General features: G+C 39.6%; 3 protein-coding genes and 1 non-coding gene across 5 annotated transcripts; 3 read left to right on the forward strand and 1 right to left on the reverse strand.

Annotated features, from left to right (window-relative positions):
- Positions 1-1063: 1063 nt before the first annotated feature.
- arsk (arylsulfatase family, member K) lies at positions 1064-4725 on the forward strand. Its single transcript, XM_026320945.1, has 8 exons — positions 1064-1282; positions 1446-1575; positions 1711-1870; positions 2180-2462; positions 2567-2738; positions 3411-3635; positions 3795-4010; positions 4126-4725. Exons 1-8 carry the CDS (start codon positions 1175-1177, stop codon positions 4398-4400), a joined length of 1569 nt encoding a protein of 522 aa, XP_026176730.1. The 5' UTR covers positions 1064-1174; the 3' UTR covers positions 4401-4725.
- A 216-nt stretch (positions 4726-4941) lies between these two features.
- skic3 (SKI3 subunit of superkiller complex) lies at positions 4942-19347 on the forward strand. 2 transcript variants are annotated; one of them, XM_026321318.2, is made up of 41 exons: positions 4942-5080; positions 5448-5545; positions 5665-5808; positions 6035-6126; positions 6283-6358; positions 6452-6598; positions 6864-6962; positions 7088-7196; positions 7483-7623; positions 7735-7833; positions 8497-8621; positions 8802-8888; positions 9073-9176; positions 9314-9440; positions 9630-9809; positions 9993-10117; positions 10218-10468; positions 10607-10709; positions 10854-11036; positions 11228-11375; positions 11457-11535; positions 12289-12350; positions 12446-12502; positions 12593-12661; positions 13353-13427; positions 13671-13812; positions 13909-14002; positions 14147-14224; positions 14328-14452; positions 14544-14667; positions 15089-15313; positions 15796-15868; positions 15971-16024; positions 16111-16222; positions 16562-16690; positions 16804-16928; positions 17090-17254; positions 17595-17747; positions 18154-18284; positions 18806-18935; positions 19103-19347. In XM_026321318.2, exons 2-41 carry the CDS (start codon positions 5456-5458, stop codon positions 19181-19183), a joined length of 4713 nt encoding a protein of 1570 aa, XP_026177103.1. In that variant the 5' UTR covers positions 4942-5080; positions 5448-5455; the 3' UTR covers positions 19184-19347. The 2 variants fall into 2 exon arrangements, with proteins under 2 accessions (XP_026177103.1, XP_026177104.1); XM_026321319.2 differs by lacking the exon at positions 4942-5080 and adding an exon at positions 5163-5261.
- Positions 19285-24293, reverse strand: LOC113138553 (uncharacterized). Its single transcript, XM_026321091.1, has 3 exons — positions 24220-24293; positions 22904-23613; positions 19285-20562 (listed from the first exon to the last, which is right to left on the reverse strand). Exons 2-3 carry the CDS (start codon positions 23561-23563, stop codon positions 19891-19893), a joined length of 1332 nt encoding a protein of 443 aa, XP_026176876.1. The 5' UTR covers positions 23564-23613; positions 24220-24293; the 3' UTR covers positions 19285-19890.
- On the forward strand, positions 21391-21464 carry trnai-aau (transfer RNA isoleucine (anticodon AAU)). Its single transcript has one exon. It is a non-coding gene; the product is annotated as a tRNA-Ile (tRNA).
- Positions 24294-24491: the final 198 nt, after the last annotated feature.

A 24491-nucleotide genomic window follows, 5' to 3' on the forward strand; every position in this document is an offset into this window, starting at 1 on the left:
ATGTTCTATGGCTTGTCTGTTCATTCATATGTAACAGGCTGTAATTAACACATATGTCTCACATAAGGCTCACTGCAGTCTGCAAAATAACAGAGCTGCAGCGTGTAGAATAGCTGCATGGATGGAGGCCTACATACAGGAGACTGGGTGCAGAAAATACTACTTATGTATTTATCTGTTGGGCTACATTTATTGCGTTTTTGTATTGAGATGATCTATGTGCATATGATGACTGGGAGCTTTCATTCTGTTGGAGGTTTGTATAAAAAGGCTCAAAACGTCACCTGGTGGCCAACAAAGCTCATAAAATATGCTGCAGTAGCACCTGTTGAACAACACGGTTACTCCTGCTTTTCTTTAAATAAACCGTTGAAGATTTCCCAAAACATTAATTGTATTATGTGTGATTCCCAAGTACAACAGTATTCAGCACTGGTATTGCATTTAATGGGCATTAAATTGCAGAACGGGGGTCTATAATATATGTGTGTAGGTTTATGGCTGCAAATATGATGGAATTACATCTGACTATAATTACATGGCATTTGAGTAGCAGATTATCATATTTTATGGCTCCTATCATAATTCATAATGACATAAATCACTATCCTTTGTGGTAGTGTTTTGTATTTTTTTTATTTTCTAGCTAATTAAATACCATGTTTATAGGTTGCCACAAATGTATATACATGTTTGTGATACTACTAATATACATTGTGTCAATCATATCCAGATCCAGTTTAACAAAATTGTACCTAGATCTTAATTTTTTTTCCAAAGATAAATGTTGACCTCTAGAGTCTTCACTTTGTCATTGCATGTTAAAAAAGGGAGCTTTGTTTAGTATGCTCAGGAAATCCCCTTCTTAAGCTTTTGTTTCTCTGTATATGTGATTAGGTTCGGCAGTGGTTGGTGACAGTGTTGATGCATGTTAAATATTTAATTTTTTCCCCTACTTAAATAAAAATTCAGTTTGCATTGCCAAACAACCTCATTTGAAATAGAACCCAAAAACTCTTATTTTGAAAGTGTAACCTGGGATGTTTATTACAAGTGGACCCGGACTCAAGAAAGAGGAAGAATTTGAACGTCTGGTCTAATGAGTCTCATCTACTTCACACAAACGTGTTCTTTTGCAACAGCATACCTAAAAGCTAGGAGCTGAAACATTGTCATGAATATACTGTTGTTGGTTTTAATTTTCCTGTTTCCGTTTTATGATCAAAGTCTGAGCCAAAATGGAACCAGACCCAACATTGTGATGGTGATGAGTGATGCATTTGTAAGTATGAGTTAAGCTACAGTACTTCTGTATGGCAACAGCCTCAACAGCAGCGGCTTTTGTTTATTACACAAAAACAATGTTGACCTTTTTTATGTTTAATCTTTGCCTTATTTTGTATAGATGCTTGAGATTTACATGTCACTGTTCCTGTTTTCCTCAGGATGGGCGATTGACCTTTGATCCTGGCAGCAAAGTTGTACAGCTGCCATTTATAAACTACCTCAGGGAGCTTGGTTCCACCTTTCTCAATGCCTACACCAACTCTCCCATCTGCTGCCCTTCAAGAGCTGGTAAGTGACAACTGTGAAACAAAAACGCATGAGGGATTCCCCTTTAAATTGCAGGTAGAGTAATGTTTGGGTAATTAGCATGGTCATAAGGGTGGAACAATGAATATATTTCAGCAGTTTAATCTTTGTCCTCAGCAATGTGGAGTGGTCAGTTTGTTCACCTCACTCATTCGTGGAATAATTACAAGTGTCTTGATGGTAACGCAACAACATGGATGGATTTGCTGGAGGCAAATGGATATCTTACTCACATGATGGGCAAGCAAGACTACACCTCAGGGGGACACTCTGTCAGGTAGGCAGGCAGTGTCAAGGATATTGACACAACTGTCTGTAAAATAAGAGATAAGTTTGATCTCCCATAAGAACATGTTTGCCAATTTTTTCTCTTTACTGTTCACCAAGCTGAAACAAATATGACACATGCACAGACATATATACAGAGATGTTAGTAACCCAGTATATGAGTTGTAAGCAAAACTGTGTATTTTCCAGAACAGTGTGAATCATACGTCTGGATGCTTGTCTTTACATTTCCACTTCCCAGTTTTTGTGACTCTGCCTTAATCTTGTTGGTCTTTGTGTATCTATGCTTCTACTACAGTAATAGAGTTGAGGCCTGGACACGAGATGTACAGTTCCTCTTGCGCCAAGAGGGACGGCCTGTTGCGAAACTCACTGGGAACATGTCAACAGTAAGGATCATGAAAGAAGACTGGAAGAACACCGATAAGGCTACGCAGTGGATCCACGAGAGAGCTGTATCCTCACACCAGCCCTTTGCTCTTTATCTTGGTCTCAATTTACCTCACCCCTATAAAACTGAGTCCCTGGGCCCCACTGCAGGAGGATCAACCTTCCTTTCCTCACCATACTGGCTCAAAAAGGCATGCTTTTTCTTGCCCTGATTTTTGCAGAACTATATCATATCTCTTGATATAAATAATTGTGAAATCCTGATTCCTTTTTTTTTTCTTTTTGGCACACGCAGGTGTCTTCTGACCTTATTAAAGTTCCTAAATGGCTGCCTATGTCTACCATGCACCCTGTTGACTACTACTCCACCTACACCAAAAACTGTAGTGGTGTTTTCACTGAGGATGAAGTGAAAAGCATTCGGGCTTTCTATTATGCCATGTGTGCTGAAATAGATGCCATGCTGGGTTAGTAGACAACAGTAATTAATCAGAATCCAGTTTAACCTAAAAGATTTTATGGATTAGACAGACAACTTTGATCTTAAATATTAAGACAAATTAGTCTTAGTTTGTTTTAAAATAAAACAATGTCAGAGAAGCTTTATGTGACCCTTTTACAGCCAGTGTACCACAAAGTGGAACATGGCAGGCAATAGAAAGTAGGTAGATTTTAGGTGTACTGTTGAGTCAGTGTAGCCTGTTAAAACATTTGGTGATTTTGACTTACAGTTCTCTCAGTGAAATACTTCTGAATAAATAAAGGTAAAAAAGTAGTAGGCAAAAGGATAAAAGAATGATGTGTAAGTAAAACTATATCCTCTGTAGTCAAATGAAATTGATCATCCCTTTGTTTAAGACAGCAAGAAAATCCACACATTATCTGCAGCACTAATCTATTCATCAGCAAGAGAAACATTAATGCTAAATGCTCCATATTGTCTGTATCATTCTCAATTTCAGTAAATGTTACTTAACATGCTAGATGCATCTCTAGAGCCTGGTCAGCATTGAGATCCCATTTACAAACCAATTTATCCTGTCATTATTGTTTGAATATTGTCTTTTCGCTGAATTAGTTTAAAATTCATCATCGGTATAATGTTTGCTCTGTATTCCCCACACTTTCTGTTTCACCAGGCCAGGTGATTTCAGCTCTGAGAGAGACTGGCCTGTTTAACAACACTGTTGTGATCTTTACGGCTGACCACGGAGAGCTAGCCATGGAGCACCGGCAGTTTTATAAGATGTCAATGTTTGAAGGCAGTTCCCATGTTCCTCTGCTCATCATGGGGTCTGGGATAAGGTCTGGCCTACAGGTTGACCAGCTTGTCTCTTTGGTTGACATTTATCCCACTGTGCTGGGTAAGGAAGTGGACAGAAAACAATGAATTGAGATGTCTCTTAAAGTGTTTAAAGTTTATCTGTTGATGATACAGCATACTTGTCAAGTGTAACATCAACTCTAATATGTTTTTTATTGAAGTATTTTAACTTCACACATTGCACTTGTGTATATTTCAGACATAGCTGGAATATCACCAGTATTTAACCTCAGTGGCCATTCGCTGCTTCCTCTGATATCCAAGTCTAACGCATTTTCCAAGAAGCAACATCCAGACTGGGTACTGAGTGAATATCATGGTTGTAATGTCAATGCTTCTACATACATGCTGAGAAGTGGGCGGTGGAAATACATCACCTATGCAGACGGCCTGACTGTCTCACCACAACTTTTTGGTGAGTTCCTTGCTACTGAACCAGAATTTCATTAATTCCTAACATGCTAAGAAAAAAATCTGCCATAAACCTCTAGCACCCCTTGATTTTTTGTTCATCTTTTCTGTCTTTGCAGACCTTGCACTGGACAAGGAGGAACTTCAGAATGTGGTTTTCAAATTCCCAGATGTGCAGGCACATCTGGACAGGGTGTTGCGTAGCATTTTAGACTATCCAAACGTTTCTGCAACTGTCCATCTCTATAATAAAAAAGCATTTGGTACCTGGCGGGATAGTTTGGGGAGAAACTACAGTCAGGTCATTGCTAATCTCAGGTGGCATGTAGATTGGCAAACGGATGTGTTAGCTAATGAGAAAGCTATTGACCAGTGGCTTTATGGCTCTTTGTGACATTTTTCCAACATAATGGTGTTATTTTATGAGTTGGGTCCACTGTTTGATGAAATTTGCACTTTGATTGTCACATCTCCAACAATGAAAAATTAAATGATTTATATTTATACTGTAAGAGTAATGCAATGTAATAGATAGATAGATAGATATTTTATTCATCTCCCATGGGGGAAATTCAGATATTAATATTATATAATATTGGGTTACTGTATTTTTTTAACAGTTGTATGCTCACACCTTGACTAAATATGTACTTTTACTTATATCTCATACCTGTCGCCACGTCCAGGTAAACTTTCCACAGATTTTCAGATGGACTTAAAACGACCTTCTATTTAAGTATACTACATTACTTCAATTTGTTCGTTTTTAAACAGTATTATATTTTAAATATAAATTAATAAATTTTTTGTGTTATATAACCTTTTTGTCTTTTTTGTTGTTTTTAAGTGTGATTTTTTTTCTCATGTTTTGTATCGGCAACATCTCAAGTGGGCTAAACTGCAAGTCATTTTATTTAGAAAATTTAGAGTAGGCGTGGCTATGGTATTTCCACGTCCGGGTCACTGAACAGGAGTGGAGCAAGCTGTCAACGTAAACACTGGGTGGTCCCAACTTTTTGTTCACATTTGCTAAAACTACCAGGGCAACCTCTTATTCAATCAACCGAATAAATGGTATTATATGGTTTAAACCAGATCTTAGCCCATTGTACATTGTTTACAGGTCATGACAAGCTAACAGCTAATGCTAATCTGTACTTAGCTAGCTAGCACTGCTAAAAGCTAAACTCTAGTTAGGTACTTTGCGTTTTGAATGAGCTTTGAACTTTTCTGTCGGGTTGATCACCGCATTACGGTAGGCATAACAGACATTTGCACCTGACTGTAAGTAATAAAAACTGTGTTAGCGTCAAAGAGCTCATGTTTCATTCATACAAAAGCTCGATCAGGTGCCAGTTTAAACTGTAAGGCTAACAGCTGCTACTGTAGACTCAGGTTGATGTGACAGTATCTCATTGATATGTCTCTTTGTTTCGCCCAGATCACAATATGTCTAATAAAGAAGTGAAGGCAGCACTGAAAAGTGCAAGAGAGGCCATTAAAAATAAAGAGTTCAAAGAGGCACTGAAACACTGCAAGGTAAAGCATCGCAGTCATGTGTGCATCGTTTCCTCAGGAAGCTGTACTGAATGAGGCAGTGTGCCTCTTGAATGTTTTACAGGTCTTTACTCTTTTGCTTTCTGTGTCTGTGCTTTCAGACTGTTTTAAAGCTTGAGAAGAACAACTATAACGCATGGGTGTTCATTGGATTGGCAGCCAGTGAACTCGAGCAACCAGATCAGTCACAGTCAGCCTATAAGAAGGCAGTTGAGCTGGAGCCTGACCAGCTACTGGCATGGCAGGTAGGATGTGAAAACATTGTGGTACGGCCTTTCACATCTTAAGCTACCCCAATATGCTTAGAACAATTAATTTACTTATGTTTCCCTTGAGTTAAAATTAGGGCAGTAAAATTACATCTGATTGGCACAGTTGCTATTTTACTGTAGATGTTTGATGTTAGGCTCCATTCCTCTCTGTGCCCAGTATTTATGACCCATGTCAATAATGTGTTTGTTTTTTTTTTAGGGGTTAGCAAATCTTTATGAGAAGACCGATCAGTGGGATTTCAAAGTCGACCTACCTAATGTCTATCAGAAGCTTGTTGAGCTGTATGCAAGGTAAGACATGGGAACATTTTTTTAAAATCACATTTTGAGGATTTTACTAGTATTTTCATTTTAACGTATATCATAAGCTTTTATTAATTGTATGAATTTCCACCAGCTTCAAATCTGATTTCTGAAGTTACTGTTTCTTATATTTTCCATTCACAGCTCAGACAGAAACAAATGTTACGAGGTGATCAAGAAGCTGTCAGACATCTATCTGTCTGACAAAGAATATCTAAAGGTCTGTAATTTTAAAAGCATGTGCTCAAGACTATTGAAACATTGGTGTTGTGTCTTTTCATACATTCTAAAGCATTTCCATGTGTGTGGACAGCTGGCAAAGGTTTGGCTGCAGCTCATTCATCTGAAGGAGGAACAGGCTGTGGACAAAAAAGAGTTACTGCAGCTATGGAGACAAATGACCCAACAATTTTCAGACTGCCTTAATGAGGAAGAGCAGGACAGTGAAGTTACACAACATGTAAGATTTACCCTAATGTGGACTCTGCTACATCTAATGTTTCTTTGTGTATAAACTCTGTGCAACATATACGACCAATGTACAAGCCCCAAAAAGTTATAGTCCCAACTTAAAGCAGGTTTGCCTTATGTTGTGGAAGTCATGAGCGCCAGATTCTCTCTCTCTCTCTCTCTATTGGTAAACACGCATCATATTTTGCATAATACTATTTTTAGTACATATTTTTTGCCATTTGATAACAGTTTTGCTTGTTTATGGTCACTAGTTAATCACAGCATTTGAGAAAGCCATGGTTCTCATTGATCCTGTACCAGGAGAGGAACACAGGAAGATCTCAACCGACTATGTGAAATGTCTCTCTAAAGTAAGCGTACCTAATTTTATCTATGTCACCATCACAGAAAGTCACTGACAACTTGAACCCCATACTTGGACATTGCACAGTTTTCCTAAAGTACCTGCTCACATCAAATCTGCTCTTAAATGTAGCTACCACAAGAAAAAGCCAAAATGAAAGAGGCATGTGAGGCTATGCTGTCTGTCTACCCTACCCAAAGTTATCCTCTTGAGGTCCTTTGTTCTCATTACCTCAAAACTGGTAAGATACCATTGTATTGTTATCTACTATTATAATATGTACAGTACGTCTGATGATAAAGGAACATTTATGCTAACTGAATTTGCATTAAATATTTGGTGGTGAAAAATATCTTAGCCATTTTATATTAAAGGGATATAAAGTTTTGCACTTGATGTATTACGAATTAGGAGTTTGTTTTTTTAATGCCCTTTTTCTAGTTTTGAGGGGAATCTTTTCAGTAAGTATTTTGGATGTTATTAAATGCAATAAGCTATCTTAATGCATGTTATATTTTTGTTTGAAGATATCCTGAATGAAGATGCTGTTAGCTGTTTCTCGCGACTCCAGGATCTGGCCCCCAACAACGGTTTAGGTCACTTGGGTCTTGGCACCATAGCACTCCGAGAAGGAAGATATGAAGATGCCATTAAGGATCTTGGACAGGGTTAGTTTACGCATCAATACTGAATGAATTCAATACTTATTGTAAGAAGGCATCTGAACACTGAGAGATGTGGTCTAGAATTCCTGTGATCTTTGTCTTCTGTTTTATCAGGCTTGAAGAAAATGAGCTGCAGCACAGGATGGTACAGTCTGGCTGAAGCTCAGTTTAAAATGCACAGATACTCAGAGAGTGCTACATCCTGCTCCCAAGGTATGTTTAGCCTGCTGTATATTTCTATAAATGACCTGACAACAGCATGATCTAAAAGGATGTGTCTAGGGCTGCAACAACTAATCGATAAAACTGATTAAAAAAAGTTGTCTTTTTAACACCGCACACAGTGGGAGATAAACACTGGTCTGTGTTACTGGGACAATTGCTTTCTTACATGCAGCTCACCAGGACAATGTTTAGTAATGTTGAAGTGCATGTCTGAGAGGATGTTGCTTCATTTGGGTTAATGCACCACTCACTTTTGCTTATAGTGTGAAATTCTAGTAAACCAGTGCCTTTTTTATTGTAATAAAAATATGCATAAAAATTATTTGAGCTCATTGAGTTTTTTAAAAATGACGTGTGGCAAATTTGCTTTTTCAGGTTCATATTTTGTCAATTAAACAGAATTCTCTATACTCTATTGTAAAAATCTGATTCATCAAAAACATAATCAACCTTTTTTGTTATTAAAATAGTCCTTTGATGCAGCCCTAGTTGCATCTAATCAGACTTCATTAAGGGCTGCCTTAAAAAGACAACAGTGTGCTTTGCTTATAACACATGGAATTAACCACTACCTTCAAAAGGAAATTGTCTTTAGGCCCTGAAAAAAAAGAAAGTTCAGTGATTCTTTCAGTGTGTTTCTGGTTCTGTTAGGTTTGGCAGTGTGTGCTGCTGAAGACAAAGAGATGAGGGTCAAACTGCTAAGGCTGAAGCTTGAGGCTTTAGTCAGAAGTGGAGGACAGAAGCCTGCAGACCAGGCTTTGGAGACATTTTCACAAGTAATGTGATTAACCTATATGTTTTATGTTTAGCTTGCTATATGCACGGTATTTTGTTTTTTTTTTTTGGTAATTATCAAGTAATTCAGCAAATAAAAGTACTCATATAAATAATATTTCCTATGTAGAGATAAAGAATACCAAAGAGAGATGTAATATTCTGTCTTGTTTGTTTTGTAGGTTCCAGATGCTGAAAAAGACCCAGTTCTAGTAGCCCTTAAAGGACGTGCATACCTCAACAAAGGACAGATTGATCAAGCCCTTAAGGTTGTAAACGTTTAACTTGCTGAGTTCTGTTCCTAAAAATGTCAGAGCTGTGACATTATACTATAGGAAACTCAATATATCAGCAAATGAGTAGTTCAACTTATGATACGATTACTGAGTGAGGTTGGGTGTATGTCTTATCACAGATAGATTGGTGCAAGTTAAACTATGGTATTGTCCATAGGTGTCATCTGAGCTGGTGGCCTCCAACCCAAACCTGGCACAGGGGATGGCATTGAGAGGACTGGTACACTTAGGTGAAGGCCAGCCACAACTAGCAGAGCAGAGGTACAAACTGTGATTGTGTGTTTTCCATGTGTGGCAGTCCACTGTCTTAAAGTTAGCTAAAACAGTCTATTTGTATGATACAAAGTAATACAGTTCTCCACATCTAGCATAACTTTACTTGCTCTTCCACTGGGCAGTTTCCTAAAAGCAGCCAGCCAGAGCCCAGACTGTGGAGAATATCATTTCTTGCTGGGACGACTGTACTGGGACATGGGAGAAGAGACCCGTAAAGACCGGAGTAAAGTGCATACACACTTGTTAAAGGTTAGTAGAGTTAGTACAGTGGAATTTAATTTTACAATACCATGTGTCCATTTCAGATAAGTAAAACCTTTGCCTCATTTCATCTCAAAAATGTGGACGATCCATTCAATGAGTGAGTGCAGAAAGACTTATCATGCCAGTAAATAAACTTAAACATTTTAATTTGAAAGCTTATTTTGTCTATTTAAGGCTGCAAAATTAGATCCGCACCTTGGCTGTGTATTCCGTTACCTTGGGCATTATTACCGGGAGGTGGCAAAAGATTGTGGCCGTGCACGTGGCTGCTATAAGAAGGCATTTGACTTGAACAGTGAAGATGCAGAATCTGGAGCTGCTTCTGTGGATATCAGTATGGAGCAGGATGACATGGTGAGTGGCCTCAGTGGTAAAAAAACAAAGCAGACGTTTTTAGCAGTGAGTTCTCAGGTATGGTGTTGGCACTTTGTTATGGTGTTTCCTTACTGGTCTCTTTTTGCCTTAACCATTTCTGTGCTCTCCTTTTCTCTGTCTTCCCTTTTTATACTCCCTTTTGCACTTCCTTGAATGCCATAGGACACTGCTTTAGAAACACTTCAGTCAGTGACAGTGAAAGCAACCCCAGGCTCAGCTAAATGGGCTTGGATTAGACGAGGCCTTTACTACCTGAAAGTTGGAGAGCATCAACAGGCCATAGCTGAGTAAGAACTTTAAATGTGATACAGCTAAATGCATTACCCCAATCTAGATGTTTTAAACTTAAGAGCTTTATTAACTTTATTTATGTTTGTATGTTTGTAGTCTCCAGGCAGCACTAAGAGCAGACCCTGAAGACTGGGTGTGTTGGGAGTGTTTGGGTGAAGCCTACCTAAATCGTCGGAGCTTCACAGCAGCCCTGAAAGCCTTTGGTAAGGCCCATCAGCTTCAACCCTCATCCATCTACAGTGTCTACCAGGCTGCTGCAATCAAACAGACCCTGGGCAGACATAAGGAGGCCATCGCGGAGTATTTGCAGATCACAGCACAGCAGGACTATGTTCCTGCTCTTAAAGGTAGGTATTTGTTTTATGGTGCCATAAACATGCACTACATTTGGTATAATATAAAATTATACCTTCAGTTGCACATCTTTTGTCCTGTATCTGTTGAAACTTGGACATTTGGTTGGATACATATGGTTGGCTGTTCAGGTCTTGGGGAGTGCCAGCTGTCTCTGGCAAAAAGTTTAATGGAGGACTGCAGAGATGGAGGAGCCGTTGACCTCCTTCAGCAAGCTATACAGAACCTCTTCAGGTAATGACTAGACATTTATTAAGATTTGCATTATCATATACTTGCAAATTTTAGTGTGAAATAATGTCACATCACAAAATCACACATAACTGTTGTATCTATAATTTCATCTTTTTTGTCATTTCACATTTCTGTGCTGTTCAGAGCTGTGGAGCTGCGTCCAGACCTGTCCTGTTTGTGGAAGCTGTTGGGGGATGCTTGCACCGCGGTCAGCATTGTGTCACCAAACAGAGCCAACATTCTAGTTCCTGCCCCACTCGCTGGTTTTAGCCCCAACACCCAGAGCCACATGCTGAACCAGGCCCAGACACTCAAAGTTGGAGAGAGGTATGACCTCAAACAGTCACTGGCATTTCCTAAGTTGCCTATCCAGCTGTACTCTATCAGATCATGTATTTACATCCTGGAAAAATGAACACTGAGTAGCTTTAATGCTAATGCTCTTTTGCCCCTGTCTGTCCCTGTTGCTCAATCATAAAATCTAAACTATGAAAATTAAGTGAGGTTTTTGTCTGCAGATGCTATGCTCACGCTTTGAAGCTGATGTCTGAGGTCCCCAGCCTTTGGTATGACCTAGGACTCAACTTTTACCGCCAGGCCTGTCTATCAGGCACTGCAGAGGGAGACTGGAGCTCCCAGTCTCTGCTCCTAGAGAAGGCCCAGCAGGTAATTTATCAATCTCTACAAAATAGTTCTGTTTCATTTGTTCCCAAATTCGGTCTATTAAGACATTATTTTTTGTCTTAGTGTCTGAAAAAGGCTATCATGTTGGGCAGTGAGAACCACAGCTACTGGAATGCCCTAGGAGTCATATCCATGAACAAAGGTACCAATAAGCATCTGTACTCCTGTAAATAATACTGGACAGATTGGTAATCAACTGTCTGAAAATGTGTGGAATATAATTGACCCACTAATATTTAATTACAGTTAAGTTCTGTTTTTAATGCAGCATTATCTGTGTTTCCTAACTAGATCCATTAGTTCTGTATTGGAGAGCCTATGTTAAAATGTTTTTACTTTGAGCTGATACTGAAATATTTTTTTAAATGAAAATGTTTACCATGTATATTTTCAGAGAAGCAACCATCGCCTGTAGCAGTAGCTTGCTTATGAGAATGATGTAGTGCACAGTGCACTGCTGAAACCTCAACCATAAATGATTTCCATTTTGCAGTAGGAAATACTCAAGTCGTTCCACTGAAATCCATCAGAACACCAACCAAAACAAAACAAAAAAATCCTCCTAAAACTCAGTTTTCTTTTACTTATTCCAGATAACTTACAGATTTTGGATAAAGATTTCATAGGATTTTAATTTTCCAGCCACACCTGATAAATGCATCAAACACTTTGAGTTTAACAAAGACTTTATGGGTGGTAGTATTTAGGAAATGTCATGGATTGGTATAATAAACATTAAATTGGATACATTAGAAATATCAAACCATAAAAAACATGGTTTTATTATAATTATTGATATATGACTTTTTTATTTAATGCAGCTATTTTTGATTGATCTGTCTCTAGCTGATCAAACACAATTCTATCTTGTCACTTCTTTTTTCTGTCTCATCAGGTCTTGAGAACTTTGCTCTGGCTCAACATTGCTTCATCAAGTCCATACAAGTTGAGTCAAATGTATGTACAGCATATTTGTTCTGCTGAGAAATGTCACTATTGGAAAATATTTAAAAGCTGTGTTTGATTTTTTTTTTTTTAATATTTCATTGCAGAATGTTGTTGCCTGGACAAACCTTGGTGCTTTGTATTTCAAAAGGGACAATATAGAAGTATGTGTTATCAATTTCATATATATTCTTTTTATTTTTTTTTTAAACGGTTTACATTTGGGTTATTACAATCTGGTCTTAATTTTTAAGCTTGCACATGAGGCCTTCAAGATCGCTCAGTCCTTGGAGCCACTCTATGTCAACTGCTGGATCGGGCAGGTACTGAACTCCACAGTTGTTCACTTAAAAAATAAATCATGACAAATGTATCTTTAATTCCACCTGGTCAAGAAAACCAGCACTGGACAATAATTAATTGTGGCCATGTCTAAAGGTTTTTTCTATCATGTGCTGGTTCTTAAAAAAATGCTTAGACCACAATCATAAACTGACAGGGAGAGAGATGATAAAACCGTTTTTCAGGCTAATAGAAGTGTTTTCCACTGGTAAGGAATGCATAAAATATGATTTTTTTCTAGGCCTTTTTTATTTTGTATTTTTTGTCTTTTCTTTTTTCTTTCTTTTGAATCTCCTATTTTCCTTTTTAAAAGTTTAACTTTATTTTAATTTTTGCACATAGAGAAAGCTTAGTGAACCGGAGTCAAATTCCTTTTTCGTGTGCTCAAACTCAGAACCTTGGCTTAGTGGCAGGCAGGGCTAATTTAGGGATTGTATTTTCACAAAGCTGAGTAAAGAAGCTGGAATAAGGACAGATGGGCTGCAAATAAAAAAGTACCTCCCATAGAGGGGGGTAATATAGCTGAGAACCGACACGCCATATCCCATTTTCACTTGTTTCATCAGACGGAGTGTAAAATCTTAGTTAATGCACATTTAATGAATTTCTGTATTTGACCATTTTATTTTTATCTGTCTAAATAATAGTTTTATCCTTTTGTTTTTCTACCAGGCACTGATAGCAGAAAGAGTGGGAAGCTATGACACCATGGATCTTTTCCGGCACACCACCGAACTCAGCACACATGTGTGTGACCTCCCAAACCCACTCATTAGCTGGATGATAGCAGTTTAATCTTTGCTTCACCTATCTTAACCGCTCTATGAAATTTTCAGTTCTAGGCCTTTTAGGAATACCTGTACATAAATGGTGATGATGCCATGATGAAAGCAAAAAAAAAAAAAAAGATTTTCCCTTCACTGTGTCAGACTTTTTCCTGCTATCCCTTGCTGTGTTTTTTTTTTTTTCTCACTCATCTTTACTCGGCAGATGGAGGGAGTGAAAGGTTATGCTTACTGGGTGTGTTCCACTCTGCTGGATAAGAGCAACAGAGACTCTGAGCTGTACCGCTATAACATAGTGCAGATGAATGCCATCTCTGCCGCTCAGGTGGCTCTCAGCAAGTACACAGGTGTAGTATCTACTGTGTGTTGATGCACATTCAGACTCCACAAATCTCATTGTTCTGTTTAAAGATGTGTAATGTCAAGTTTTTTTTGCATCCCAGAGAGGATCCAGTCTGACCCTGATGCCTTTGTAATGCTGGGCTATCTGAATGAGCATCTACAGCTGAAAAGGCAGGCTTTGCAGGCTTATCAAAGGTATCGTGTCTAAATTATACACTCACAGATGCAGTGTACCAAAAGTAGATTGAGAGACAAGATGCTGTGCTTGTATTTAATCTATAAAGAACATGAATTAATACATTGTTTACAATTCACATATGAATATTAACTCTTCTTCAGAGCTGTCGAGCTGCTTCAGTCCACACCCTCAACAGAAAAGCTGGCATTTGCTCAGGGCAGTTATGGTCGTGCTTTGTGGTAACAGGCAGTTGTCTTATTACCATGTACTTTAACCATCTTTAACTATGCCTCCCAAATATCCCTGTTCATTGTATGGTATGTCTCTCTGCGTCCTCCACAGCACCTCAGGCCAGTGGGAGGAGGCGGCACAAGTTTATAATTCCACTCCACTGCAGGAACTCAGTGATCTGGGCGGGCTGGCTCTGGCATACTGCAGGGCAGGACTCATCCCAGAGAGCATCAGTGGTGAGGGCTGGGAGACCCAAAGTAATTAGTGCTTGTATGTGTGTTTACATGACAGAGAGACTGTGAATAACCGGTTTTGTGTCTGCTGTAGCCTACGAACGTGCCTTGGCTGTAGCTTCCAATGAAAAGGAGAAGGCTTATATCCTGACAGCTCTGGCCATGCTGCAGCAGCAGCAGGGCAACCTGGACTCAGCCAAGACTCTGCTGTTTAAATGGTGAATCTACAGTATTGTCTAAAACTAACACAATGCTGTTAACTAAAAATTATGTATACAGCTTGATTGATAAGTGTCTTTTCCTGGCCATTTTGAGTTTGTAGTGGTATAAATATTAGCTTACCAAAAACTAGACACTAAAGATAATAATAATAATAGATAATTGATAATCCACATTTTAATTCAGTCAGACTGCCTAAGTGCCTTTGGTCAAAAAATATTCAATTCACATACCAAACCTAAAAGACTTTACATAAGCTTTACATAACAACACTGTGTAAATATAGTAGTTTTCTACATTTAAAATTATGTTGGAGCTTCCTAGAGTAATTTGATTGTGTAGATAATCTGTGAAAATACTAACGGAGTACAGTAATATAAAGCTTGCTTGCAAGATAAATCTGTCTTTCTGTTTCCACAGCTCTATGTTAAAAGAGCCAATCCCAGAGTCTCTGCTGTGTTTGTGTGCCCTGGGATTGGTCCATCGTGATGTTACGTTAGCTGCTGCTGCCCTGTCCGAGCTGCTGAAGCAAGGTTCAGCCTCTGCAAGTGTTGTAGAGCAGCAATGTCTACTCACCTGCACTTTGCTGGCCCTACAGGGAAACTACAGCGCAGTACAGAGAGAGGCATCCAGAGCTGTACACAGGTAAAGTACTCATTTAGAGTAAACTACTAATGTGTTGTACTCTTTTAAAAAAAAAAAAAAAGAAAAAAAAAAGAGCATCGTAAGTGTGTATCATTGGATTTACTCATGCTTTTAGGTCAATTTTAAGGAAACATTGCTCTGCTTTATAAAGCATGATAAAACAATGACAAAGCAATACACTGTATTCTATTTGCATCTCAATGACAGCTGGCAAAAGAGTAATATCCTAAAATCCGAAATATCCAGATACCTGCACAGTTACGCTCTGTGCTGTTTTTTACACTTGGGAATGATCACAGCAAGGTCCTGCTGTGAGATTGGTGAGATTCCCTTCTGCCTTCTTGCAGAGCTTTGAATATTAAGCATTATTTATATACTTTGTTCTCAACATTATTTATGTGAGAATATTAGTATGGAAACGGCTATACATAAGGTATGAATTCTACATAGTCTGCTGTCCTGTGCTTCTGTCTTGTTAACAGCAATCCTGGAAACCCATCTCTGTGGGCCCTGCTGTCCAGAGTGGTACCACAATACTACCCTAGAAAGGCAAATGTAAGAAAGTACAGACACAGATACAGAAGGTCCTCTCTTGCTGTAATACTGCTGAACAGTTCCTGTGGTTTGCTTCATGACTTTGTCTGCTATGTGTTCCAGGGCGGAGCAGTGGCTGGCCATGTTGCCTGTCTCTCCAGTATGACGCAAGGAAAGGTAAGAGTGCCTGTGTATTTAACTTAAACTTATACTAAATTATGTTAACTCATTAGGAGTTCTTGATCTAACTTGTGTGCCTCTAGAGGGCACTGTTGTACAGTGGAGTGAATCAGCTGGCTAGTGGCAGACACTCTAGAGAAGACACTAAGAGGAATGCACTGAAGACTATGCAGAGAGCTGTGCTGCTCTGTCCTGGTAAAAACACACACACACCACATAAACCTACACGCAAATCACTGGAAAACAAATCAGGCTTCTGTCGATTCTCTTATATTAGATGAATTGAAATACTCTGAATGGGACATCACTGTGAAAACTATTATTCTAGATAATCATGTATGTATATACATATATTTATATACTGTGTGTGTGTATGTGTATATAATTATACATATATATATATATACACACACACACACACACACACAGTAAATAATATAAAAATAAATAAAATTCAAATAAAAAAAAATTTGTGGTACAGAGAAGTATAAGTTTAGGCCTCTCAGATAAGAGTAAACCTACCTCTGCTTTCAGATGATCCAGCAACATGGGCTGGGTTAATGGCTGCCTGTCACACAGAAAACACCTCCTGTTATCTTTCTGGGTCTGTTCCTTCCAGACAATGTCTGGAGCAAATCCTCATGTCAGTGGTTTCTGAGAAAGGTGTGTTTGTACTTTGTTTCTTGCTTTTGTGTGTGTGTGTGTGTGTTTGTGTGTGTGTGTGTGTGTGTGTGTGTTTTAGCATATAATTGATCCATCCCTTTCAAATTTTCCAGTGCGTGGTGTGCAGGACATAGAGCGCCCTCTAGCCCAGGCTCTGGAAGGTTGGGTATTACAACAGGCAGTGACTGGTCTCATGCTTGGAGGACAGCTGGAACAAGCAGAAGCCCTTTGCACACAAGTGAAATATGAACACACATATGCACACGCATACTTTAATGCACTTCCTGAACATTATTTCCTGATTTCCTTTACTGTAGAAAGGGTTAGACTAGTTTGGGAAACTGATGAAGTAATACAGTTCACATTTAGACTTATCTCACTGTGCCTGCTTTGTCCCAGGTGTTGAATGTTTCTGCAGAGCACCCTGCAGTGATGCTGTCACTGAGACAAGTGCAGTGTCAGCGCCTCCTTTTGGCCAATGATGACACTGTCCTCCCAGACTCTGCGCTGGAGCAGCTCAACAACGCAGTTATCATGAACCCCTCCAATATTGGGGCATGGCATGTAAGTCAACAACCAGTGGTAAAATACCATCCCACTCTTATGTATTGCACTGAATCAGTGATGAGCTAATCCACACTGTTCACTCACACATATAAATGTTTCAAAAACAAATCAAGCATGCAGTTTACACATCAAGATTTGACAATATCGATTGCTCGTTCTTGACTGCTTGCTGTATTTAAATGGTGAGATCATTGAAATTATAAGATTTGTTTTATTTTCCTCATCTCATGATTGTCTCTCCCACCTGCTTCACTTCTAATTTACCTGTCCCTCACATCCTTATCCTTATCCTGCTCCTCCTTGCCTTTCCCCATGACTCACTCTCCTCATATCTCAGTGGCTGGCTGAGGTGTATCGTAGTCAGGGTCTGCTGGTACAAGCAGTTATGGCGTACAGGCAGAGCCTGCAGCTCTCCTCGCAGCTCGGCCTGCACAACAGCCAGGTAGCCAGCCTGCTTCGATTAGCCCTGCTTGCCCTAAAACCCTGTATGGTGAGTTCCTCAATATAACTAAAATGTAGATTTAAAATATTATTGAATTTAGGTGATTAATTATGCTATTGCAAAACAGTTACCATATATATTCCCATACTATGGCTACAAATAACATTTATAACAAGTATAATGGTATGTTTTATTAGAAAACACTAGTAATGTTTTAGAGTGATTGAACTACATATTAATAAACTTATACAAGGTCACTGGCAGTTTTGACCAAAAACAGTAAAAGATAAATTACAGATTTACTGTTTATATTGATTACAACCAGACAGTAGTAGACAGGTGTCACATGTTTTTAGCAGACACGTTAGCCCAGCAAGTTTAGTAAATGAGTAAAACCTAACTTCGTATACTTCAGTGAGCTTTATTCTTAATACAGTGTGCTCTGACCTCACAGGCGGGTGTGCCAGGAAATGACTGGAAAGACCTGGTTCTAGAGGCCACTACTGAGGTTTTGAAGCTGGGCACATGTCCCGTGGCTCTCCTTTTCCAGGCCCTGCTCCAGTATGAGACCAAGATGGCGGCTAGGTCAGTGCTGTTCAGGGTTTTATGTTTCCTCTGAGGGAGCCTGCATGCAAACACTCATGCAAGCTGCAGGTGTACATGTGTGATGAAAAACAAATGGTTTTACCGCACTGACGATGTGTAATATATAATTTAACTTGATCAAGTCAATCGTGGCATTTGATCAACTTTGGATATGCCTTCAAATGTTCTTTCAAAATGTTGGTAATATTAGAAATGCAAAGCAGTTTGCAAAGTATTCTGTCCTGACATAAAAGCATTAAGCTGCTACCTCACAGATCTGCCAGGAAGCTTGGAGTGCTACACTCACCAGAGGCCAAGCAGAACGCATGCCAATCATAAATTGGAGTTGGAGAGTGATTCTGTTGGAGCTCTCCTCCATGCATAAAACACTGTATTGAAGACCCTTTCGTGCCAGAGACAAGTTTTACTTTGTTGTATGTATTGGAAAATTCTGATGAATGTGTAACAACAACACTATGGACCATCTAAAACCTATCATATATTTTTACTCATTTCTGCAGGGAAACAAGGCGTTTGTTAGAGAGGCTGGTGTATGTTTACTCTCAGGACTTCCCAGTGACAGTGGTGCAGGTGGCCAGCTGGTATCTCCTCAAACACTTGCATACCAAAGATGACCAGGAGCTACTGAATGTAAGCACAGAACTGCCTCAAACCTACACTGGCAGCAGATTGAAACACGTCTGTGATGATAACCAGTTACTTATTTCTTTGGAAACAGCAATAGGACTTAAAGCAAAACATATCACACTTAACATCATCTTTGACAATCAACATTTTTTTTTTCATCTTTTTTACAGGTCCTTTTGCAACATGCTAAAATGAATGGAGATCAAAGGTTGCTGGAGTTTCATTCACTGCTTGCCTCTTCTATATCTTGAATTCTGCATATCAGTACATGCATACCAATAAAATCATGCAGTTTAGCCACAGGCTGTCAATCAACAATACAGGTTTTCTGGAATATCATAACCAACATTCATTAATTTTATGTAAGATCTTTATTCTACAATATGTGGTCAGGAAATCAAAATCATGAGCATTATCTACTATGATTTCAAAATACATCTCACATAAAGCAACTATCCCTTACATTAAGACTTAAATAAAGCAATTTTGCTTAATATATACAGATGTTGTCTTGATTTCCTCTAGTCCTAACATAAACCTTAAAAGAACATGCAACAAATCATGAAAAAAGTGTAAAAGCAGACCAAAACAAATGAGCTGCTTTTTCAAGTAATCCACAGATAAATTAGAACAGCACAGTGAACTGCAGTATTTCCATCTGCAACTCTTTAGTTAATACAAAAGGACTTTGGCAGACTCCAGCGATCTTCAAGATTGGCTAAGCAACATGTTTCATAAGTTATAACTGTTCATTTGTGGAAGAAAAACAAATTAATTCTGAGGAAGAAAATGGAGAAACATTGAGTGCTGTTTCCAAAGTATGATTACACCCTGAGTCAAGACTTTTACACTTGAGTTTCATTCCAGCTTTAGTTTTTGCTCTATTGTGCCCCATCATAATGGACACTTGCTTCATGTATATCACAACCATGTGGTTTTTTTAGGCCCCTACACCTTCTCAGGTCCTAACTGGACAGACATGCCTGGTCAAGAGACTGCAGATGTTTTGCCCACAGCCCCAGCATGGTTGTTGGATGTGTGGAGTTCCCTGCTGGGTTTTTCTCTTGCATAGTGAACATGTATCCAGTGCACCTGCATCTCCTGAAGTATCTGTATTTAGACTTTTTACTACAAGCTGTTGAAGCTCTGTCAGTACAGCGTCTGAGGCTTTTGCAATGCCCACGACCTTCACTCTTTTAGGATCAAACACACAATCCTCCTCTAGGCCGCTGGGCACAGCTTTCATGCCGCAGTTGGGGGGTACCCAGGCAGTGTCGTAGCCCTGTGAGCTCCAGGTGTACTGCATGGGATGGTTGTCCTTGTCAATACGCTTGACTCGGCCAACGCGCACATGTAACTCAAGGACCACGCGGTCTGAAGGGTTATTCTTTAGCGGATAACGTTCAGCCTTTTTCTTATCACGACTGACATACACACCCTTTCCCAGCATGCCACCTGATGACTGTTGAAAGCCATTGGCAATGATGAGTCGTGCATTGGCAACACTGGTGCCATGGTACATGGTGTAGACACCCCGGTCTTTGGGCTCCTGAGAGGCCCCCAGCTCCAAATGAGGAGAGGCATCATCATATGTCACATCCCAGCCAAAGAACTGCACTGACATCCTGCTTCAGTAAGGATGTACTGTAGAATGAATATAAAGAAATCATGTCACTTCCAGCTATATGATATATCATACAGTATATATCTGCAATAGGAGCTGTCACCAGAAAGGATGCCTCAATATAATGTTTAGATACACTTCCACTGCTTTTGACACCAGTAAAGAAAATAACTGTTATTTGGACCCTGCGGATGGGGACTGGATCATCTAGCTATATGTAGGTCTTTGATCCGTAGGACCTTTCATACTAGTCTACTTTAATCCTGTATACTAATACCATGGAATTCAAATGGTTGGTAATAGCTATAAAAACAAAGCGTTGACGCATTTTGAAAATGTTTGGCATTGAAATTTGGTTTAACATCTCTACCATAGTGTCATGTGTCAACTTTAGCTAAACTTAGCGTTAGCTAGCGTCAGTCTAATGCTGATATAGCTGCACTAATAAAGCTAGCTACCTAGTTAATGCAATGAAGCTATCGCGAAACGTACCAGTATCAGTTTTATTCGCCGAAAAACAACCCACTTTCCTGCTAACGCTACATTTCACTAAAAGTCATGGCAGTGACATTACGTTACGCGTTATTTTACTCTTTAAATGACTGAGTTAGACGACGGACTGTAACAGTTTAAACTGTAACTCGTGTCATTCTCTATGCATGTGTATACATTAATCTAACTTTAGCGATATTTAACAGTAAGTTAACAAAACTTACCGACAGTGAAGTGTTGTGTCTTAGTCTGTGTTGTGTGCTACTAGCTTTCACTTTCTGTTCACAATACTTTCTGTAATGAGCCTATTCATTACAAAAACTCGATAAAAGCTAATAATTGGGCCGGTTAGCTCAGTTGGTTAGAGCGTGGTGCTAATAACGCCAAGGTCGCGGGTTCGATCCCCGTACGGGCCAACACTGCTTATTATGTATTAACTACAGCAGATTCCTCTGATTTTTGCTTTTGTCGAAGTCTGAATATTACCTTTGTGTCCCTTTAGAAATATATGTCAGTGGCATTTAAAATGGTTAGATATTCATTAGAGCTGAACTGGTTTTGGCGATAGCGTCAACTGTACCATTGTTTGGCTTAGGAAAATATAACGTTACTACTGATCGACAATATCTACTGACATGATGAAGATGGTCACAGTTCAATTCACATTGTATTGTGCTAGCGTTAAGTATACTGCTAACTTAGTTTACATTTGTCCGTACAGCACACGGCCAGGGAGTGCTCAGTAGAGTAATACAAAGCGTATACAGAGAAGTGGAGGACAGGGTTCTGTGTCTACAAACTTTTTGTCTATGGGTACTCCCTGGCAAACACACACGACTGATTTATTCAACAAGGTGAAACGAAAGGCTAATTTGTCTCTGCCGTCAATGTGAACCTGATTTCACTCTGTCTGTCCACTGTCCACAGTCGTGATCTCAGGTAACAGGACTGCTACATTTTACATTATGTTACTCCCATTGCACTGCTTTTTGAACTCTATACAGCTTTGTGTCAACTATCCCTGAGTGGTTAGCACTGTTGCCTCACAGCAAGAAGGTCCTGGGTTTCTGTGTGGAGTTTACATGTTCTCCCTGTGGTTCGAGTCTCAGGTCTGGCAGGAATTGTCGGTGGCCCAGAGTGAATAGCCATTGCCCTGTCCACCCTCAATACCACGACTGAGGGGAGACCCTTGAGCAAGGCACCGGACCCCCAACTGCTCCCCGGGCGCTGCAGCATTGACTGCCCACTGCTCCGAGTGTGTGTGCACGGTGTGAGTGTGTGTTCACTGCTGTGTGCGTGCACTTGGGTGGGTTAAATGCAGAGCACAAATTCGAGTATGGAATTCCATATAAGTCACTTTCACTTTTCACATAACAAAACTGAAAAAAAGTGAAGGGGGTCTGAATACTTTCTCAATGCACTGTAGCCTTTCAAAATTGATATCACAAAATAGCTCATAGCCACTCACAGAGATTTAGTGTTTTATTTTGATTGCACATGATCAGAATACATGCTGGTCTGATAATATATATGTAAACATGAATAATTGGCATTAAGTAAACTTTATGGTTTACTTTAAGCTGGTATCAATTCATGATCATTAAAAAAGTATATTATAGATCGATTCCAGACATTAGAACCTGTACAGCATTAATTATTTGAACATAGTGAACTCGTTACAGTTTCTACTTTAAGAAGGAAAAGAAAGAGTTTTGTCCAAAGTATGACTACAAACTGAGCTGAGAACCTTTACTTGAATCTGTTTGGTTTTCCTGTCACTCCACCTCCAGGACATACAAAGACCATATGATTATGGATCCTCTTCAACTCCCAACTCCTTGTTCATCCTCTGTCAGGGTCGAGCTGTGCAGAAGTGCTTGGACATGAGAATGCAGAGGGTTTTCCCGCATGCCCAACATTGTTGCTTGCCATGTTGGGAACCCTGCTGGGTCTTTCTCTTACACAGTGCACACACATCCCCAGTGCCAACACCTCGATTTCCTTTTTTTTTTGCTATTAGCTGTTTAAGCTCTGACTCTATGCTAGCATTTGGTGCCCTTGCAATTCCAACCACCTTCACTCTTTTAGGATCAAACACACAATCCTCCTCTAGGCCACTGGGCACAGACATCATGCCGCAGTTGGGGGGTACCCAGGCAGTGTTGTAACCCTTTGTGTGCCAGGTAAACTGCAAAGGATGGTTGTCCTTGTCAATACGCTTGACACGGCCAACGCGCACAAGTAACTGAAAGATCACACGGTCTGAATCGTTGCTATTCAATGGATACTTAGATGCCTTGTTTGTATCGCGACTGACATACACGCCTACTCCCAGCATGCCACGTGCTGACTGTTTAAAACCATTGGCAATGATGAGCCGTGCGTTGTCAACACTGGTGCCATGGTACATGGTGTAGACACCCTGATTTTGCGGTTTCTGTGATGGCCCTAGCTCCACACCAGGAAAAGAAGCACCATCATCGACCACCTCCCAGCCAGAGAACTTCACTGACATCTTGGTTCAAGGGAGAGGATGCTGTTCAAGTCCCACAAAGATCTGTAAGTCTGTGAGAAATGAATACAGAAATGTTGTTACAGTAAATTTAATAACATCCAAGGTGTGGTTGTAATCGACTTTAACTTAACAGAGGTAGCTAAAATCTGTGGAGCCCTTTTGGTTAGCCTAAAGTGGTGATTCTTTTTCTTTCAACCACAATTTAAAAAGACATTCAATCGCCTCACTGCTAATACCTAAAGCCAGGTTGAACTTACTTGAAAAACTATTACCTATCGTGAGCTCCATTTCTGTTTTGCACGTTTCACATTAGATTTGATTCTGCAAATGAAATTGCAAGCAAGTTTACCCAAACTGAGTTTTCCAGCATCCACTGCCACTGTACTGCCTTGTTTTATTTCTGATTTAGTCTTCCATTTCAAGTCTGTGAAGATTCTCAGTCGTCCTGGGGAAGTTATCTAAAGGTTGAGCCATGGCAACTGGACTTACAGTTTTTAAAGCTGGAAGTCCAGTTGCCATGAGCGTTAGATATCGTCCATTTAACCTTGCCCTATAATAACTTTTATAACCATGAAAATAACACTCTGCCTGTGCTCGTCTAAACAGATGACATGCATAAAAACCGCCGATTTAAGGTTAAAATAACTGAACTTTACCGTGAACATGTAGGTGTCCACTCTTCGTTTTACTTTCTGTTCAGGTTTCACTTGTAGCCTTGATGACGTCACTTCGAGCCGTCAGCAGGGGCCGGTTAGGGGTTGGTTGGAGCGTGGTGCTAATAACGCCAAGGTCGCGGGTTCGATCCCCGTACGGGCCACAGATGCGTTTTTCACGTGTATTTATTTCAATCTGCTTGTGATATGATACATATTCCATACGACATTCTCGTTAGTAAAGTTTGCAATTCCACTGACATTTCCACTTGTCG

Source organism: Mastacembelus armatus, chromosome 9 (assembly GCF_900324485.2).
Source record: "Mastacembelus armatus chromosome 9, fMasArm1.2, whole genome shotgun sequence".
Classification (NCBI taxonomy): domain Eukaryota; kingdom Metazoa; phylum Chordata; class Actinopteri; order Synbranchiformes; family Mastacembelidae; genus Mastacembelus; species Mastacembelus armatus.

Bases quoted from the DNA above. Each gene is read 5' to 3' on its own strand.
- arsk (XM_026320945.1), top strand. From the start codon at position 1,175: ATGAATATACTGTTGTTGGTTTTAATTTTCCTGTTTCCGTTTTATGAT. The intron at 1,283-1,445 runs GTAAGTATGAGT...TGTTTTCCTCAG, and splicing joins TGGTGATGAGTGATGCATTT to GATGGGCGATTGACCTTTGA. The intron at 4,011-4,125 runs GTGAGTTCCTTG...CTGTCTTTGCAG, and splicing joins TGTCTCACCACAACTTTTTG to ACCTTGCACTGGACAAGGAG.
- LOC113138553 (XM_026321091.1), bottom strand. From the start codon at position 23,563: ATGTCAGTGAAGTTCTCTGGCTGGGAGGTGGTCGATGATGGTGCTTCT. The intron at 20,563-22,903 runs TGACAGAGGATG...CATCCTTACTGA, and splicing joins ACTTCTGCACAGCTCGACCC to AGCAGGATGTCAGTGCAGTT.
- skic3 (XM_026321318.2), top strand. From the start codon at position 5,456: ATGTCTAATAAAGAAGTGAAGGCAGCACTGAAAAGTGCAAGAGAGGCC. The intron at 5,546-5,664 runs GTAAAGCATCGC...CTGTGCTTTCAG, and splicing joins AGGCACTGAAACACTGCAAG to ACTGTTTTAAAGCTTGAGAA. The intron at 6,963-7,087 runs GTAAGCGTACCT...TCTTAAATGTAG, and splicing joins ATGTGAAATGTCTCTCTAAA to CTACCACAAGAAAAAGCCAA.